Source organism: Lissotriton vulgaris, unplaced genomic scaffold (genome assembly GCF_964263255.1).
Source record: "Lissotriton vulgaris unplaced genomic scaffold, aLisVul1.2 SCAFFOLD_1728, whole genome shotgun sequence".
NCBI lineage: Eukaryota > Metazoa > Chordata > Amphibia > Caudata > Salamandridae > Lissotriton > Lissotriton vulgaris.
This window is the reverse complement of record NW_028250869.1, coordinates 307,082-327,500: the sequence shown is the minus strand read 5'-3', so window position 1 is coordinate 327,500 and position 20,419 is coordinate 307,082. Positions and strand designations below refer to the sequence as shown.

The window sequence follows — 20,419 nt, the reverse complement described above, 5'->3', positions numbered from 1 at the left end:
GCTCTCTGTCACTCGCTCTCTGTCTCTCGCTCTGTCACTCTCTCTCTCTCTCTGTCACTCTCTCTCTCTCTCTCCGTCACTCTCTCTCTCTCTGTCATTCTCTCTCTGTCTCTGAATCTCTCTGTCTGTCACTCTCCCTCTCTCCCCCCTCTCTCTGTCTCCCCCTTCTCTCTCCCCCCCCTCTCTCCCCCTCCCTTTCTCCCCCTCCCTCTCTCCCTCTCTCTCCCCTCAGGCATGACACCAATTACTTCCCACATGGGTTCGTATTGAGTTTAACACTCTGTGGCATACTTCCCACTGTGTAGCATGCTACAAGTGCTTCATCACCCCACGGCGGGGTATGAAGAGATCTTCTAAAGCCTCAAGCAAGACGATACAGTGCAATAGAATATAATACAATGCACCCCTTCAGTTAAGCACATCGAGGAAAATACACATTGACTGTTAAGACTTCAGATTCACTTATCTTGATATATATATATAGTGTAATTTAATATTGTGAAGTTGCTATATACGCAGGTCATCATTAAAAACTTGATAATTTCTTTCCACTGCATTAAAACCTACTTTCCCTGCCGCCGTCAATAGTTGGTCACATCACACCCTGGTGTTTTTCATACAGAGTTGACAGTTTTACCAAAATTTACACATGACCAACTAACTTTAAAAATGTACAAAAAACAAGCTTGTGATTCTAGCCAAGGGGGTGGGGGAAGGGCTATTAGACTACCTGTCTCTCCTGTGGCTCAATTTAGGACATGCCATTTTAAATGCTGACTTCATTGCTGCAGGCTGAAACAGCGGAGCGTCCTAACCCTGCTGAATAGCACTTGCATAACTGCCACTCAGCCAAGGCTTAATGGGGCAGAGTACTGAATGATGACACAGAAAGCTCAAAATAAAAAGCTGAAAATTGACAAATTCGTGAATTTGCCCAAAAATAGCAGTCGGTATTTCGGTTTCAAATGTTTTTATTCAGTTGCCTATTAAAATCAAGGTGCAGGCACCTTCAAATAAGGCCAGGATATCCCAAGTTATCTGTTTCTTTCATTGTGACTGGAAAATCGCCCTGCTTTTGATGGGTGTCCACATTTCTCTACAGATGAGCCTGTAACTCTGCAGTGTCTATAAGCAGGGAGACAACAAGCACAGGCAAAGCCCATAGGTCTCAGCAAAGAGCTTTTGGCTTTGGCATTATTAATGTATTTTAGACCTGTAGCCCAAGAGCACACAGTTTAAGCTGTGAAGCCAGGATTTGACCTAGTTTCCTTGGACCATCCCTTTATTTTTGTATATTTTCTGTTTAGTACAAAGCACCTGAAGGCAACTGTAAAGACACTTTAACATATTTAACGTGAAAACGTTTCTTTGTAAGGGTGTTGAGGGAGCTCTATATGCAAAAAACAAGCTGTGGAGCACACTGGCTGTCTCACTGATATTTATATTGCAGGTTTGGAAATGAAAAAGGTATCCACCTATTTTTGTTTAAGATATGTGAAAAAGGATCCATCTTTCTCATATAAAATAGTTGAATGCCTGTATTTTGATTCACAGGAATGTCAGACTTGTTTTAACTTGTGCCAGTAATGGTAATGTTCGCTTTTGACTTCTTTCTGTGGTAAGACATTATTAGTGTCAAAACCTTTGTTCATCATCTTATCATAACACAACTTGTTTGGGCCATAAGGGTACAGCAAAGCCTATGCCTAGGGAGAAGGGTGCTGCTGAAATACTTATTTTTAAAGACAACAAGAACCTGAGGACGGGGCGACTGAAAACGCTAGCAATCGTGTGGAGTGCTCGAACATAAAGAAAAACAAGCATTGGCATAGGCAATAGGTCTCGCCTTTGGGACTTTATAAGTGTTTAGCCATGCAACACTTGATGTTGTTTCACCAAGGATATTGTGCTGGATAACTAAACACTTATAAGGTCCCAAAGGCGAGACCTATTGGCAATGCCAATGCTTGTTGTTGTTGACAGGGCCGTGTGCCTTTTCCTACTCTTTTTCAGTGTCTTCGGAGGTTAAGCCTGGTCGGTCCTATGGACAACAGACGTCCACCACAGACCCTCGCGCTTTTCGCATGTGGTGAGCACCATGACTCCGAAGAGTGCAACTCTGGTCAGCTTTGACCGAAGGCGCGAAGAGAACATCGCATGAAGCTCCTTGTGGAGCCTATGTCACAGTAATGAAAGTCTTCTCTACAGGCCGACTACCCGCCCTAGGAGCCGTTCCCAGGGATGTTATTCTTCTTCGAGGTCCGAGGGAAGTCTCGGCTATGCTGTCCAAGTAGCAGCACTTCCCGCCTTCGCCTACCTCTGGTCCCCACTCTTCTGTTCGTGTCGGGAATGAGTCTGCCCGTGCCTCCAAATCTATCCTGTGGCCGGGGTGACTTTGACCCAGATGAGAAAATATCACACTCTGCATTCTGTTTTTGGGTCGTCACCTTCCTCTGGAGCCGCCTTTGGCTCCACAGAGGTGCATGTTGTTGTGCCTTTGTCCCTGCCGGCAGATTCCCCTTCAGCTACAGGTCGGCTTCCAGTTTGACACCATAGTGACGCCTGTGCACAGCCCATCAAGGCTATCTTTTCAGCTTCTGCTTCTGGTCTACCGACTCCGATGTAGGCGTCGTTGATTCCCCTTGACTCTTTCCGATGTTGGGTCGTCGACCGGCTTCAGTTATTGTCTGATGCGCCATCGATGGAGTAGACAGTCTCAGACTCTCTTCCTCTGCTCGCTAGAGCTCTTCCTCCAGTTTATCCTTCTGGTTGTGGGGGTACTAAGGAAGATGTGGTGTGTCCCCGTCCCTTTTCGGGCACGATCCCCTCTTCCTATGCAGTCTATCTGGTTACTTGACTTGGCTGACACCAGTGGCTTAGAATCTTCTCCAGCTTTCTGTCTCCTCCTGGTTTGGCTACAGAGGCGAGGTCTGCCTGGTGGACATGCTCAATCAAGTTTCGGATGTATTGGTTTACAACTTCCTTCTGTGGAGTGGTCAACAGACCCTTTACTTGGAATTCTACATCCTGACCAGTCTAACATAGAACCTGTCCTTCCTTATAGTGAATGTATTTTTGATATGTTTGGTGCTTGGGCTAAACCTGAAACGGGACCCCCTTTTGATTGCTCCATTTCTCAAAACCATTGCCCGCCCTGTAGGTTCGTCCTGTCTCCTTAGACATCCAGCTTATCAGAGCTTTGTGGCACAGGCTGCTTTATCCACTCAAAATATTGATTTTATCCCTCCTGTCCATCTGGGAAAAAAAGGCCAGGATACTTGACGCTTGTGGTAAGCGTATGTTTTCTTCTTCCAGCCCTGCCACGCAATCTCTGAACACTACTTGTGTCCTTGTCCGCTTCTAACTACACCTTGTGGGGCGCAGTGAAGCGCCCCTTGCCCTCCCTTCCTAGGGAAGCCCTGAATACTCTTGTTCTATTGGTACGAGATGGGCAACAAGCTGCAAAACTTAGCACCTGGTGTGGTATGGATACCACTGGTTCTTTTGGTCTGGCTATGGCCTTTTCTGTAGCTCTAGGTCAGCGTGCATGGTTGTGTACTTCCAGATTTTTTGAGGCTGTGCGAACTACTTTGACAGACATGCCATTTTGCACCACCCTTTTTGGCACCTCCCTTTTTGGCGTGCATGCTGACTTTGCATTAAGCCTGTGCAGAGATAGTCATGGTGGTGCTGAATCGTATCTTTGTTACTAGGTTTGTCGGGACCATTTGCTATCCCTTGTTTAAGCTCAGCTTTCATAGGGTGGAGTACTTCTCTCCCTCCCAGGGCTACACCCAGTGTGGTGGTCTACTTGCTGCAGGTGCTTTTCTTCTAATTTATGCTGTGAGTGGCAGGTTTAGTTTTCAGCCATCTTGAACATATCTTACTTTGTGGCCTCGTGGGAGCCTGTTCTGACAGTTACTTTTTGCTGCTTGATTTTTTTTTTTCTACTCAGATACCTACTCTGTGGCGGTATTCTGTCATGTTGTGTGAATTCACTATAGCCTTGTTCCCTGTTTTTCGGGACCTTATTTTGTATGCTTTGGGGGAATTTTGTGAGCTACCTATACACTTAGTATCCCTTATAGGGACTACGTCTTAATCATTTCTCTTCTCCTTGTGTCCACTTGGGCGATAATGGTACCACATGCAGGCAGACTCTTTGGCCTGGGTACCATTTTCTACTTTATAGTGCTCCTGATGCTATTAATCATCATCAGCAGTTTGGTATTGTTTGTATCTATTTTTACTCTTTAGGTGTTCTTACCTACCTAATTGGGTTACAGCGACTGCTGTTTCCTGCGGGGGGAGTTTATGTATATTGCCATCGCACCTGTGGGATAGCTGTTGTCTGCTGTTCTTTTCAGTTCTGTTTCCCTGGGACACCAGTCCTTTTGATTGTTTGGATCCATGTCTTGATATCCTTATTTCATAGGAGGCTAGGTTTCCCTTCCTTTCCTGTATCTTCCTTCCTCCTCGTAGGTGCTCTGTATGCCACTCCCTCCATTCCTGCCATCAGTTTTCTGGCGGACAACTTTCTCTTTTTCTTTTCTTCCTTTGGGAGAGTTTCTGTTTACCCTCCTTTTTTTGCTGTTATTTTGTTACTTCTACTTTGGACATTGCCTATCTTCTGTCCAACTATGTATTTCTGCTGCTTCATCCAGTGTTAGGGACATTTCCCCTTCCTGTGGTTTGTTCCCCTCATACTCTATACTCCCAGTTCTCATCTAGCTTTGGTTAGGTTTATTACAGGTTCTTCAAGTTTGCATGGAGCGTTGGCCAGGTTTCTTACCTGCTTCTCAAGCTTCAATGGGTTGGACAATGTGTGATTGTCAAAATCGACTATGTATTGCCCTTAGTTTCCACCAGCCTTTTGTTTCACCCTTGTGGTGATCTTCTTCATGGTGGACATTCCACATGCTGTTTATTCTTTGTTTATCCTGTTACTGCCTGCTGCACACCTTCCTCAGTCTGTCGCGTTGGTGCTTGGACGGTTGTCCTTGTTTTCCTGTAGTGGGCTATGCCTTCCACTTCTTACTCTTATGTGGCATTGTGTTGCTGTTTTCCAGCTTTCTTTCTGTCTTCACCTCAGTTACTGTTGTAACTTCTTCTTTTACAACAGTAGGTTGTATTCTGTCCTTCCTTGGTTACCTCTCTTCTTACAGTGTCCTTCATTCCTCCTCTCCTCGTCCTCACGCTCACTTCGGAAGTGTGGATATTTTTGCTGTATGACTTGTCTCTAAAGGAATTTCTTTGGTTTTTATATGCATATTTATCCTTCTATACATGTATCTTTAGTTGTATATGTCTACATGTATATACCCATCTATTGAAAGGATTTCTTGTAGATGTCTTTTACTCGAGTGTGTGTGTTTAGCACATATGGTCGTCTGGCCTTCTATACAGTGTTGTCGCTGCATTTTACTTACACCCTTCTTGGTGACTTGGTTCAACCTTACTGGTTATACTTGTCTGTTTCCTTTCTTCACTTCAATGAGTGTCTCCGTTGCTTTATATTTCTCTCATGGTTCTCAGTATAAGAGCAGTTTCTTGTTACCATTCTTGTTGTTTTTCTACCAGTGCTCTAAAGCATTCATTGTCTTCTCGCTCCCTTTTCTCCATCATTCTATCATTTGAAGTCTCTTTTTTCTAAATCTGTTTTTTAGGATAGTTTCCTCGATGATTGATGGGTGCTCTTTATTCATTCTGTGGTTGCTGTGGCTGAGCACACTGTGTATGCCTCTTCCATTTGGTTTTGAGTCTGGACTCTATGGACTATTGCCCTTTGCATTCCCCCATCTTAGGTTGCATCCCTTTTTGGGGCTGCCTTGTTTACAGTTCTATACTGTGTTTCACACGGTCTTCTAGCTTTCCCTCCCTACTGGCTTCCCTTAGTCCTTCTTGGAGATCAGTCCTTTCGGTGAGCTTCTTTGCTCCAACTATTATTTTTAGGATAGTCTGTTCCCTTTCTAGCTTTTGGACCAGTTTCCCATATATGGCGATCTTTTGTGAGGTCAGTTTGTTGCCCCTCCTCCAAGGATGGTATTGCTTGGGTATCTGATTCTAAGATAAGGAATCTCTGGCTAGATGTTTCTATCAGATGAGCAAGTTACTTACCTTCGGTAACGCCTTAAATCTGGTAGTCATGATCTAGCAGCAGATTCCTTATTGAACCACTGTTAGACCTGACATCATTGGCTTGAGTCTCTCCTCCATTTTTTCTGTTTGCCTCCACTGTTTATGATGTTTTTGCTGGTATATGCTCTGGGCACTGTGCCAGTGCTGATCAATGCCACAGTGCAAGTGCTCCCTATGTAAAATTGCTGTATCAATTGATTCCATGTTTGGCTTATTTGGTTTGCTGTCAGTCCCTAGTCTAGTGCACCAGGAGTGCCAGGGCTTGTAAATACAAATGCCGCTCGTGGGCTTGCAGCACATGTTGTGCCACCCACAAGAGCGGCCTAGTAAAAGTATGTCTACAGGTCTGCCATTGCTAGACCTACGTGCAGTCCGGTACTGTCACGCTGACTGCGCAAGTACACCTACTTGCCAGTCCCTAAACCTTCCCTTAACTTCGTGTTAGTCACCCCTATGGTAGGCCCACGGGCAGGGTGCATTGTAAGTATAAGGTAGGACAGGCATGACCAAGTTGGCATGTCCTAATAGTGAATTACAGCCATATTCGTTTTTCACTATTGCGAGGTAACCTGCTCTCCATTAGTTAGAATGGGCTGCCAGGATTATTAATGCTATAATCCTAGCTGGCTCGGGGAGCATGGTGCAATGTCGAGTTTGGTATCCCTGAACTCGGGGTTTAATTACGCATCCGTTGGTGTGGATGGTTTTTGGACTCTGGGTTCGAAAATAGCATTTTTAGAAAGTGGCTATTTTCTTGTCTAACTATTTCTGGTTTCTGCTGGTTTGGTGTGTGTGTGACAGGAGTTGGGTGGCTCCAGAGGTCTGAATGAGTCAGTGTGGGATGAGTGGGACATTTGCGTTGAGAGTAGGGGGAGAGTAGTTGCTGATAGCCTGCCCTGCCTGATACAATGCTGGCTCCACCTCCTGCCAGGCGACTGATGGCTCTGTGCCTGCCATGGACGATCCTGGCCCCACCTCCTACCAGGAGGCCGATAGCTCTGCTCCTGCCAGTGACAATGCTGGCTCCACCTCCTGCTGGGCGTCTGAGGACCCAGCCCTGCTCAGTGAATAGGCCAGGTGCCTCTGCCTGGCTCCACCCACAACAGACCCAGGATGTTGGGAAATTCCCCTGCATGGACAAAGGGATCAAAGCCAAAAAGGGGTATAAGAGAAGGACCCCTGAACCAAGAATTTAGATCACTTCTGACAAGGAACCCTGAAACCAAGGACAAGAAGCCTGCTGATCCAAGGACTTGCCTACCCCTTCTGCTAGTGTGCTGTTTGCTGGAGGGAATCCTGCATTGCTTCTTTATTTTTGCCAAGGAACCAGGAGAGAGGAACTGTGTGTGTACTCTCATGCTTTGCTAAGAAAATCTCCAAGGGCTGGAAGAGTGCCAGTCTCCTGTTGAAGTCACAGGGCTAAAGGACTTCATCTGCTTAAAGTGCTATTTGCTGGAACCTGTGAATCCTGCACCTCTGAAAGAACCAGCAATCTCGACGCCGACGGACATCGCCGACTCCAGCTCGACATCGTGAGTAACGGCTCCAGTGTCCCGCTTCCTCGACGCCGGCCGCCGGGCCCGATCGACGCCAGCAGCAACGCCAGTGAGTAGTGAGTTCGGCTCCAGCTCCAAGGGACCTCGTGTCTGCACCGCTGCTGATCGCATCGACTTCGAAGCCCTCTCGACGCCGTGAGCGCTGCTCACTCTTGCAACAGCATCATCGACATCGACGACTACTGAGGCCTGATCGACACCGACGACGCGACGACGGATTGCTCGACGCCGCTGATCATCGTGTGCTTCATTTTCCTAAGGTACTGTGTTGTTGGGGGTCCGTGTGACTCCGGGCTTGACGTAGCGCTCCTCGCGGTCGACGCCGAACCTTTGGATTAACTTTGCCTCGACGTCGTGTGACTCCCGTGTGGGTTACATTGTTGCCAAGAACTGTGTTTCCAAGAAGAAGAGTTGCTTTTGATACGAAAGACTTTTGTGCTAAGAAGAAACTACATTTGAACTATTATTTTCCCTTCCAAGAGTATTTATTGAGATTGTGGTATATTTTTGTCGTTATCTGGTCTTGTGCTAAGCCTTATATAAAAATCCTTATTTTTATAATACTACTGTGACGTGTCCATTTGTAGTGTATTCACTTTATTACTGTATGTGGTCATAAATGCTTAACACACAGCCTCTGAGATAAGCCTGTCTGCTCTGCCAAGCTACCAAGGGGGTGAGCAGGGGTTATCAAAGGGTGTGATCCCCTTGCCCTGACTAGAAAAGGTGTGTCCCTAGTTGTCGGAAGTGCATACCTCTGCCAACTAGAGACTGCCGGTTCTAACAACCACCCATCCTCTGAACTGAGGGCCCTGTTGTCTCCTAGAATCCCCTCTTTGCATACTACTACAGTTCTTTCAATCTGTGCTTGCTGCTACAAGATCTTTCCCTGGTGGCACACAGTTTCCAAAGATTGTTTCTCTAAGTAGGTCTGTGTTGTTGGCATGAAAATAGTCACAAAAGAAACTAACAGAGCTTCGGGGAAGGGCTTAAATAGATTCCATTAATGTCGCGTTCGGGAGACGTCGCTATATTCGCTCAACGCCCTCCAACGACATGCAGAAGTACTGCTGAAAAGATTTCCGGATCCAGTCTGGCACCTGGGGAGGATTCTAAGATGAGGAATTATGTGTCTAGATACTGCCTCTACCAGATTTGAGAGACAAAGCAATCGGGATGAATGTTAAAAAGATATTCTAAGTCACTGAGCGGTTTCAAGACCATAGCCATGCTAAAACCGTAACCAAGAGCCTTTATCAGGTCATAGAACCGTAAGGTAACTTGTACCAACTCTTTTTGAACTGTAGAAGATATAATATTAATCAGAGTACATAGTTTTCCACTCGCTTCCCCAATGTGCTTAATATCATTTGTTGGCTTGCTCTCCTATCCCCATTTGTATATTAAAAACTCCAGTCCCTTCATTTACTTTCTTTATAGAACTTTCTATATAATCTTTTGTTGCGCTGAAGCTCAAATTGCATATTTGCCCTTCAGCCATCGTTATCAAATTTCTTTCCTTGCACCACTCTTACTAGAGATTTTAAAAAATATTATGAAATTATAACATCTGTCTCGCATTTTGGTTCTTCCACATTAGGAGCTTCTGGGCATCTCTGCCACTATGGAGCAACAATGAACATAACTTTATGCCTAGAGAGCTCATGCAGACCAAAGGTAACATTCCCCAAAACGAAAAAGTTAACTTTCTTGTTTTCGTTGCATTTCCTGCTGCAGTACTCAAGTTCCTGTTCTTTTCTGTGCCATAATGACCCAAAAGTACCCGGAGGCATAACAAACAAACTGTTTGCTTACCTGAAGCTGGCAACTAGAGTCTTGTTAAAGTTCTCCTTGGTATGTTGAAGAGTCTAGAGCATATTTCAATAGCCTCCGACAAGCCAGTGTAAGTAACTATAGACTATATACAAATAGAGAGGCAAGTACAATCAGTTCAGTGTTATATATACAGGAGGCAAGAAAAATTATTCAAACATGTTGATGGGCGTAGATCTTGGTTGGTGATTCAATCCCTTTGCTTTATTGTATTTTTTAATGCCATTATCACCGGAGCCACGTAGGGATCGATCGGGAGGTATTTCCTCGTAGAAATCGTGCTAGTTAGCACACCAGATCCTGACGTTTTGGCTCATGAGGTTTATCTACAACTCCAAAACAGTTGATCAATAGACAACGTCTTTTTTTGCTAGGTACATTACTTTTACCTGCACTGTAATTTTTCCTCACTTTTATTAGAAAATTCTGGTATTAGTTAGAGAAACGTGAGTACGGTGGGGATTTGTGCACCCCGTCCTGAAGAAGGTGCTTCTGCCACCGAAACATGTCGACGCACACAAAAAGGAGGTAACGCACATTGTCAGCGTAGTGACCTCCCACCCTCATTAACAGCACCAGCCCGGGGGCTTATTAAATAATTTTTAGTCACCCCACGAGCCAGGTTCTTTTTAACTATCACTATTTCCCAAACCCCACAATACACTCACATTTATTCAAAATACCCCCTCACCAACACCACACATAGTCTAACAAGTGCTCCCACGTGTCCGTAGGTCGCAGCACGCCGTACCCCGCAGAGGGGTACGATGACCCCGATGATGAAGCATGACACCAAGGGGCCTGTTGGTGTGTGAGGGGACCTAAAAACATAAAGGTGTTCCCCACTGTGGAGGAGACACCCTTAATCTCAAGGAGTGGATTCTAACTGTTTATTTAAATATGCCCAGGGAGAATGAATCCATTCTGATTTCTCTCTCTCCCCCCTCTGATAAATATATCTAAGGCTAATCCACCTCTTTTGGAGAATTGGTTGTCTTCACTTGGAGAGGCTGGTGGACTGTAGTTGTCCCCTGCTTCAGGACTTTTTTCCTCCTAGTCTCACTGCTGAGGCGAGTTCCTCTTTTGCATATATTTTAAGGAGAGTGGCTATGGTTTTGCAGTTCTCTTCCTACAGTGGAAATATCTACTTATCTCTTGATTGTCCTTCATCCATATCGGACAGGAGCAAAGCCTGGTCTACCATATAGTGAGGCCCATTATGATATATTGTTGGGTACTTGGCTAATCCGGATACGGGGGTCTCTGTGGATTGTACCATATATTGCACAGGCACCTACCTGCTCCTGGAAATCTGCTTGATCTCCTTAAACAACCTACTTCTCATGGTTTGGCAGTACAGGCTGCTTCAGCCCCACAAAAAATGTATTCTCTACTTAATGTTCCATCATATAGGCATTCTAGGAGACCAGATTCATGTGATATGCATAGTTTTTCCTTGATTAATTCTGCTTTAAGGTTTCCGAACAAGTCTTGTGCGCTCAGGCTTTTTTTATCATGCTTTGTGGCATTCATTGCAGACTATGTGCCATCATTTCCAAATGAACTCCAATATAATGTAGAACAGTTGATTCTGGATGGCTAACGGGCAGCTAAGCTGATTATTAGATATGGCATGAATACTACTGATTCGCTAGGTCAGGCCATGGCACCCTCTGTGGCACTATGTCGTTGTGCCTGGTTACATACCTCCGCCTTTTTTAAAGGCCGTCCAAGCTGCTTTGATCGATATGCCATTTGATGGCACCCATCATTTTGGTGCCTAGGCCAACTCTGCTTTACAGCGTGTCTGTGATAGTAAGAAAAAGAAAAATCGGGACTCTGTTTCAGTTCTTCTATTTACCTCTTTAATTGTTTCCCTATACTGTGGTGGTATAGGGGTTACTGGTCCTTTGTTTTTCAAGGCTGGCCTGTTATGGCACTGCCCTGGTGGTATAAATTCAAAAGAGGTGACACACGATTTGGTGTTCCTGCGGTCAGCAGATATTGTTTCAATACTGTCTTTAACAGTTTGTGGTACATGGGTACCTATTGCAGAGGTTTTCTATTCCCTTTCTCCTCTGACCTTTATGCTCAAGATGTTGTTTGCTTGTGATGATTCTTCAGGTTATGAAGTTTACCCATGTCGCATGCTTTTTTGGAGCAGTTTGGTATGCTGTTATGCATTACTTTTGACTTTCAGTATCTCTTATTAGGGACATCTTGCTTATGTACATTGTGAGACCTTTCATACAGACTATGCTTATTCTTTGCTGCCACTCTGAATTTCCATTTCAGTGCAATTTTGGTTCCATGTTTATAGTTTGACTGAGGTCACCACTAGGACATTCCTTTTTGGACAGGCCTTCATTTGCTGCAGTCCTTTTTGCTAGCTTTGGCAGGGTGCACTTTTCTTTGAAATAAGGTAGTGCACCTATTGCTATTGAGTTCGGGGAGTTTTGTAAAAGGTTGTTACCCTATGAAGGGGTTATGCCAGCTTTACCACATTGTGCATTTCTTCCCTCAGCTTTGTTTCCTTGAGATGCATTACTCTTTCTTGGAGACATTACATATGGCAGGTTAAATGTCTAAATTTAGTACTTTTCTGAATTATTTTACTCATGGTTATCCTTCATTTCTGAAGGGTATTCTGGTATCTTTATTTAATTCTTGGAACGCGATTGTTACATGAACATTGCTTGTAATGTTATCTAAGATGCAGTCTCAGAATATTTTATTCCTAAGGGGTTGGCTTTTATGGTTATTTCCTGCATTTTCAGCGAGGATTTCTTCCTTTCTTAAAGCGAATGCTCACTAATACGGTTCTTCTCTTCCTTAAGAACATCCTGAGTTTTTCCTTCCAATATGCTTTGATATGTTTTGATGTGCTTGGTGTAGTTACACTTTTCCTGTCTGGAGATTGGATGTCCTCAGTCTCCTTGGGGACATTTACTTCCTCCAATCAGCAATTGCTATTTCTTTTGTGGCTACAGCCCTTTTAGGGTTCAACTTTTAAGCGTATGGTCTATTGCTTCTTGTGTTCTTGAGGATATTTCTCCTTGGCTGATTTACAGTCAGATTTTGGTTCGGTTTGCGGTCAGATATTTAAACTTGATATCTCTTTTCGAGATTTCCAGGGGTTGGGTTGTACTTTATTTTGACCTATTGAGGCAGGTGTGGCTGTAAGGGTTTGCTGTTGGCAAGGTTTCATTTTTCTGTGTCTTCTTTTAGGCTTATGGTAGTAACAGCCACTCAGGATACTTTTGGGCAGTCGGCATTATCTTAATGTTAAGTCATGATTTTCTGTTGTATAGGTATCATGCACTCGTTTTTTAGTTCCATTTCATCTGCATGTGCATATGCTGTGTACACAGGTCCAGTGTATCTGTGTTATACATTTTTAGCTTTACCTCTGCTATATACAATAGGGCAGAATATGTATTATATTTTTGTAAATCTTACTATGAGTTGCAGTTTGCTTCTATCTTTACTGTAGGTTTTATTTTTTGGCTGTATATCGTGCCTTGTAGTTATGTCGGTATGGATCTGTATATGTAGAGCAGACTATATGGTTTGGGCATCTTTTTATCATTAATTATGGCAGATTCATATCTGTATAATTGCCATCTTTACGTCTCTAGAGTCCCTTGAGGTGGTTACTTTATCTAAGAGGTTTTCTTCAAGGATACACTTGTACTTGGTTTGGTGTTCCGACCCTACAATGAAGTGTTTATTCATCAGGATTCTAGTTTGGATGTGTTCTGGAAGCTCTTATTTTCTGGATTTCTTAGAACAGGTTCCTTTGGCTTCTTTACTGGTGTAGAGAACTGTAGTTTACATGGCATTAGTTATTGCTTTTTGCCTTTCTAGTCCATAGGCTCATTTTATTATTATGGGGTTATGTGCTACAGTTCTTCTGTTGACTGTTGTCTTCTCAGTGTTATTCCTTTGCCTGTTTTTTTCCATGCCTGCAGGTTTTTTATTTTTAAATTTCATTCCCTGTAGTTCTTTCCACAGTTTTTATAAGCAGACCATTCTCTTTTTTATATAATTCCTACGTACGTCTGATCGATTGTGAATTTTGACTGGCTGGTTCACTCAGTTTTTGTGGGATTAGTTGGCTGATACTCTTCCAGATGGGTTTAGCTATGGTATTTAATAACAAAAGTTAAGGAATCTGTGGCTAGATGTTTCTATCAGATCAGAAAGTTGCTTACCTTCGGTAACAGATTATCTGGTAGAGACCTAGTCTAGCCACAGATTCCTTAATGCCCTACTGAACCTCCCTGCTCTGCAAACGACCTGTAGTGTAAGGGTTATAACCTTTTCCAGCACTGGTTTTATACACCAGTGACAACTGTTTCATGTAGTTGTGTGATCCAACGAACCATTTGTTTTACCTTCTAGATATTGACTTGGTGTTCTTTCCATTTTCTGATTAGTGTCTCAAAGATATATTGATCTTTTTTGACACACTGTTTCCACAGCTAGTTTCTATAGTGGCTCCACTTTTTGACGTGAAAGGTTTCACAGAAGAAGCTGACATCTGCGCACTGGAGGTTACATATGATTCCACAGACTAAGTCGACGTCCTCACGGAATCGTACAATGCCGGTGCGCAGAGGTACTGCAAAAAAAATTCTGGATCCAGTCTGACTCCTAGGGAGAATTAAAAAATTAAGGAATCTGCTGCTAGTCTGTCTCTACCAGATAATGTGTTACTGGAGTTAAGTAACTTGTCCTATGACTCAAATTCTTATTATACTGAATGCTGATGGGGGCACTTCACCAGAGCACAGATCCATCCACAGCAGAACACAAAACAAGAACTCCTACAGTTGTTTTTGAGCATCCAGCTACATCACCTTGCCAGTGTATGTTTTATGCATCCAGATACATTTCTTCCATGATGTCTGTAATATTTTCTCATCATAACTTTGTGCCACGGCAGACATTGGTTGTACCTACCGCCGTGGCACTAGTGCTTAGACTTCATTTTTGTCTGAATGCCGGGATTATTCCATTTACAATTTGCAATCCATGTGGCACACTGGTTATTGACGAGGCAAGAAGGATCCTCTGCATTTTCTAGGACCGCTAACTATTTGAATTCCATTCCTAGGAAAGTAAAGGACCTTTTTTCAGGCTCTGTGAGCAAACAAAATGCTTCTCCCAGATTTGTTTTTTTCTGCACGCTCAGTTTTACCTATTTGCCCTTCTTCAGGAACGTTATTGAGGGACCGAGTGTTTTTTTTGGTTCTTGCTACTGTCACATTATTCAAAGTCATCAACTGTTTTCAACCACACAGGTCATCCTTTTTGTCCCCTATAGCTTTCAGTGACTCAAGTATGCAACACAACCAAAACGATGAATAAAACTAAGGAGAATATTGAAAGTTTAAGGCAATATTTAGTGTACGATTCAGTAACTGTTTTCTTATTTTTGGTGATGGTTAATAAAAAAAATGCAGAGGCTGTATAATAAAATACCCTTTATAAAATGTAATCTTCGTTCTTATTGACCAAATCTAAAAGCTCTTTTTTTCCATATTATCATTGATCATACTCTCTTTCTACAGGTGGTTGGCTATAAGATTGGAGTATGTTGGAAACTTCATTGTCTTGTTTGCTGCTCTGTTTGCAGTGATTGCTAGGCACAGCCTCAGCGCTGGCTTGGTTGGACTTTCAGTCTCATATGCACTCCAGGTAATGATGACATGAAAACCTACTGTAAATTGATGGAATTGATTATGCTTTTGTGTGCTGTCCAAACAATGCATCATGTAATGTTTTGGAGCAAATATTACTAGTTTCTGCATGTCTAAATTGGTTATAGACTTATATTTCATGTACTAATTATTTCCAAGTTGGAGCCTTGGGCCAATCTCGTATAAGCATACATGATTCCACTAACCAAAGTGGTTAGACTCTGGGACCAGGACCGCAGTGTGGGACACGCATGCAGGGACTCTAAATCCCAGCCTGCAGTTTGCCTTCCCAGGAGGTGGGGCCTTATTTCACCCCGCCATTGGACACATGTCCAGCTGACAAGGGCAGCAGAATCCGCCTGAGTAAACATAGCCTGTGCCAAAGGCAGTCCCGTCAGCGGCAGGGAAGAGCCACCCCCGCCTTGGTATTTTGGAGCACTGTCACTGACCACACACTTGGAAACTAAAGGTACTGTAATTGCCTTTGTTCCCCTTTACACATCTTAATCTCAGTGTGGGAAAGCGAAAGGCATCTAATAGCCTTGCGGGTGCCCCTCTCCTACTCGAACCACTGAAGCCTTAAAAAAAACATGCAGTTTTGTACTGTGTTGAGAATTAGATTGATACTCTAATTGGAGAGGTAAATGGCATCTTCAAAATAAGTGCACCGGATGAAGAATAACCCGCTGAATTAGCAAAAGAGTGAAAAGTTCCTGAAATATTTAAGATGTATACTATGGTCACCTAAAACACTATCTGAAGACCTATCTCACTGTAAGAAAAAAATCTTACACTCCGGATCCCCAAGCAAGCACTGCTCTTCCTATAGAGGGCGATACCCAGGTTTTGATTAATGTTGCCTGTTCTAATAGATATGATCCACAGAATGCTCCTATTCCTGCTTCCACTGTTTATCCTCGGACTGGCGATCCTCCAACTCTTGGGGAAGCACTGGGCTTGATCCATGTTTTAAAAGTTGAAGTTGCTAATTTGCAACAAATTTTACTAGGGTTGGTGAACTTTCTCAGCAAACTACCAGGACCTCAAATTTTATTACCAAGGGAGCCCTCTAGAGACCTCATTTTACCTGCCCCAATGGGCTCTACGGTTTTAAAGACCAACTATCTCTCAAAAACCTTTTCAGCCGTAATATGTTCACCATGTACAATACAGGCACTCCTCAGGAGTTAAGCAAGATCATAATGGCAGACATGGCCAGTAGTCCGCTGTTAGAAGTGCAGCATCACTGCCTCTATGCCAACAATTCAAGGCCGGACCTTGTATGGCTTTGATAGCCTCTGCTCTACACTGCCATTCCCAACCTGCATGTTTGGTCAGCGAAAACCAGGGCAAAACCACTTTCTGAAATACACTACCAACTGTAACCTGAGGAACACTTATCCTAGATGGGGGTTCACATGTATTGGATAAGACATACTAGAGAGTGTTGCTTGATTTACTGTGGCATTGTATGTGAAAAACGTCTCATAGGGCAAGTGGGGATCTTGATAGAACTGAAATTAGCCACCACCGATGACCATGCACCCGAGAAAAACCAGCACTCTTCTATATATATATATATATATATATATATATATATATATATATATATATATATATATATATATATATATATATATATATATATATATATATATATATATAATATTTTTTTAAACTCTCGCTCTAACTGTTGAGTTACTTTTAGCTTTTCGTCTATGTATCCAGTTAAGTAGTGGAATATGAGTAACTTTTTGAAAACGTGGAGAATTTACTTTTTTCCATGCTTTCTGCACTATTTTTCATTGCCTTCGTTTTTCCAGTTTTTATAGTTTTTTGCACTTTAACTGTGATGATGATACTGTTATTTAAATGATTTTTAACATATAGTCAGATGCCATATTTAAAGCTAATGTTATCTATAGATGTACATGATATTCATCACACAGTTAGCTCCTTATAGCACTCTTTGCACAAACACCAATTTCTATTTTGCACTTTTTTGCACAGTTTTGCACATTGACAATTCCTCGCTGCTAGTTTAAATAAGAACTTTTATCATATGCCCACAAGTAGATTGCTATCAAGTTTCATTATCCATGATTTGTTATGACATTAATTGATTATCTTTGATATAACTATACATATAATTATATCTATAGTGATTTTTAGGATTTATCCTTTGACTCAATGAAATTATTTATTGTAATTATACAGTTATATGGTTTTATAAATTGCATTCATGCTTTTAAATAGCTGCTAACACTGCTGAAATTGTTTTGTATATATTCGATTGCAGCAATATGTTATAGCATTTGGGCTTGATAGCGGTATTTCTTTGGTGACTAGTGATCATGTGATCGGCACTTGATGATGTCTGTGGGTAGATAGCTCTTTAAATATGCTAACATGGCGTATGGTCACTGTTCTCGGCCTGTGAACAAGGGCTTTCGAGCCCAAAATGATCTTTGCTGAGATTGAAAAATAAAGAAACTTCACTTACCTGATCCTATGGTCTGTCTTCCTGCTTCGCTGTTCTACGAAATCGGAGGTTGCTGTGGAGCTGTTCTCTCTCTCTCTCTATATATATATATATATATATATATATATATATATATATATATATATATATATATATATATATATATATATATATAGGAATCCCAGCCTGTCGATGCGTGACAGGCAGCAGCAGGGTGCAGACCTCGCAGCGCCACAACAGACAGCCAGAAGTCGAGCTCACAGAAAATCCAGACTCAGGTGAGTAGCAGGTTCAAAGCGTTTATTGGAAGGTAATATGTATATATATATATATATATATATATCAATCTACTAGCAGCCCGCCCCAGCGTTGCCTGGAGCAGAAATGGGCTGGGGGCAGCATTTTAATCCTCTGTGCACCGCCCCCCCGACATTGCCCAGTCCGCATCCCTCCCGCCTCCCGCCCGGACATTGGCCATACCGCCTCCCGCCTTGAGCCCGCCGCCCCCCGCCCCGACATTGGGCATAGCGCCTCGCGTCTTGAGCCTCCCGCCCGCCTCCCGCCCTGGCTTTGAAGGTTTAGCCAGTCTGTTAGAAGAGACCCAATCTATATAGTTGGTGATCCATATAAACTTGTAACTAGATGTTCCTTCACAATGGAACAGAGTGCAAAAATTCCAAACGATTCAAAAATACAGCAGATAATAAAAGTGAAGGTGAATGTCTTAGCTTAACGTTGTGAGGTGATAGTCTTCAATTCATGGAAGCCATGTGGGATTCAGTGCAGTGCTCAAATTAATATATAGTGTCCCACATTTGCTCCTAGAAGAAAGATTACAAAGAATTATTAAAATTGGTTTAAAAACGCAAAGATTGTATTGATTTATCACGCAAGATTTGCAGTGAATATTTCCAAATCACACTAATTAAAGTAAAGACACTATTATCACAGTTAATATTAGGTACATCATTTAAATTGGCATTGGGAAAGTTAGTCCACATGGAGATGGGTTGCAAGTTCTTCGTCCTGGTTGTGCCCCCCAGGGAATTTGGTTTCCAGTTCTAGTATCCATTTGGATTCTTTTTTCCTCAGGGCCAGACAACTGGAAAATCCTTAAAGCAGATACCATCATAGGCCCCAAACTGACAGAGACCTCTCATAACATACAGAAGAGGCCGTAATTTAAGAGATATGTTGGTCAAGGGTGATAACTTACTGGAAATAGCAATGATCACTGATTTACCATTTGGCATGATCCCGTGTGGAAGGTCCTAGTACACACAGACATAATACCGATAACGTGGAACTTATTATTAAATGTACTATTTTAAATACTGTTGTATTTCAAATCACCGACGTATATTAACTCTTTCTGATGTTTATTGGCACCTACCAGAAAAATACTGACAACGCAAATCTTAGTATTCATACAGTGTGCCGTCTTCGTCGCTTTTAAAATTTGACATGAACTATTACTTATACCATCAGCAGATAGACTATGATGAAGCCCTGAAGAAGTCCCATGAGGGATGAAACGCGTTGACAAGCAATTGTGTGGTGCTTTTAAAAGAATGAAGTTCTTTTCAATAAAAAAATTATATTGACTACAATCAAGTAACACGACCATCTGTTATTTTCATATGGGAAGCTATTTATTAAATATATTGTTGCACTAGGATATCTATATATATGAGTACTTGTTTTTCTCGGGTGCAGGGTCACTTTTTTGCTCTGGATAGTGGTGGTTTGTAACCACTCTTTTGGGATGTATGCTAGTCACATCTTAGACTAGATGCACAAGAGGTATAGTGTAATTTAATAGTCTCTCACAAGTAGTGACGGTTGGTGCTGGACATCTAAAGCTCTGGCCCCTTTATTTGTTTTTCTATTCTAATTTTACTAGACCTATGGACTTCTCCTTTCACTTGGTCTGAAATTTGTTTCAAGCTTAAACCTTTGGACTCTAACATATCTAGGATAAAGGGTGGTAGTGGTGGTCTGGTGACTAGGAGAAAGTTAGATAAAGATGTTAATCCAATCAATTCCCAGGAAAGTGGTTTGAAAGAGATTTATTGACTACCCCAATATCAACTTTGCCTCTCCCTATGCTTACTCAATTGTTCTTTCTTGGTGAGGATGTTAGGCAGCATAATCTTGACGTAGGAATATCAGTTTATTTTATAGCTAGGCAGAGGGATTAGGACAATTCCCTAGCGTTGAGATAACTACCCTAGTGTCCCTAGACCGATGGCAGCAACACATACCCTCTCAAACACGAAGTACCCCAAAACTCTGACACATCCATGTCCCTAGTTGGTTGGAATAATGCTGGGATTCGATCTGAATTGGACGAGGAGGATTGGGGCATATCGATGGGTAAGTTTAATATCTGAATTTTTCAAGAGGCCTGTGCTCTCACGAACATCTATAAACAGATCTTCCTAACATTCAGTATAGACGCTTGTCTCTTGAAAGCAGGTAGGCCTTTAGGAGGTCTGATCACATAGATTAAAGCATCTCTTGATTGTTTGATCAAGGTAATCAAAACGAATTCCCTAGATCTACTTGTGCCAAGTTATTCCCTCAAAATGAGTGCCCCAAAACTAGGAACGCACACTTGTTGGTAAACATCTATAACAGATCCCCTCCCTTTAACCTTTTCGCTGCTAGGCCTCACCCATTGCTAAAACCTTTTGAGGCTATAT

At 42.5% G+C, this 20,419-nt stretch overlaps 1 protein-coding gene across 1 annotated transcript in view; it reads left to right on the top strand.

Annotated features, from left to right (window-relative positions):
* LOC147663098 (multidrug resistance-associated protein 1-like) overlaps positions 1–20,419 on the top strand; it is a gene marked incomplete at its 5' end in the record, with an annotated part of 456,488 nt that overhangs the window by 206,189 nt on the left and 229,880 nt on the right. Inside the window, one exon of the mRNA XM_086950682.1 lies at positions 15,104–15,230. Coding sequence (XP_086806808.1) covers positions 15,104–15,230 — 127 coding nt within the window. The remainder of the gene's footprint in view (positions 1–15,103; positions 15,231–20,419) is intronic.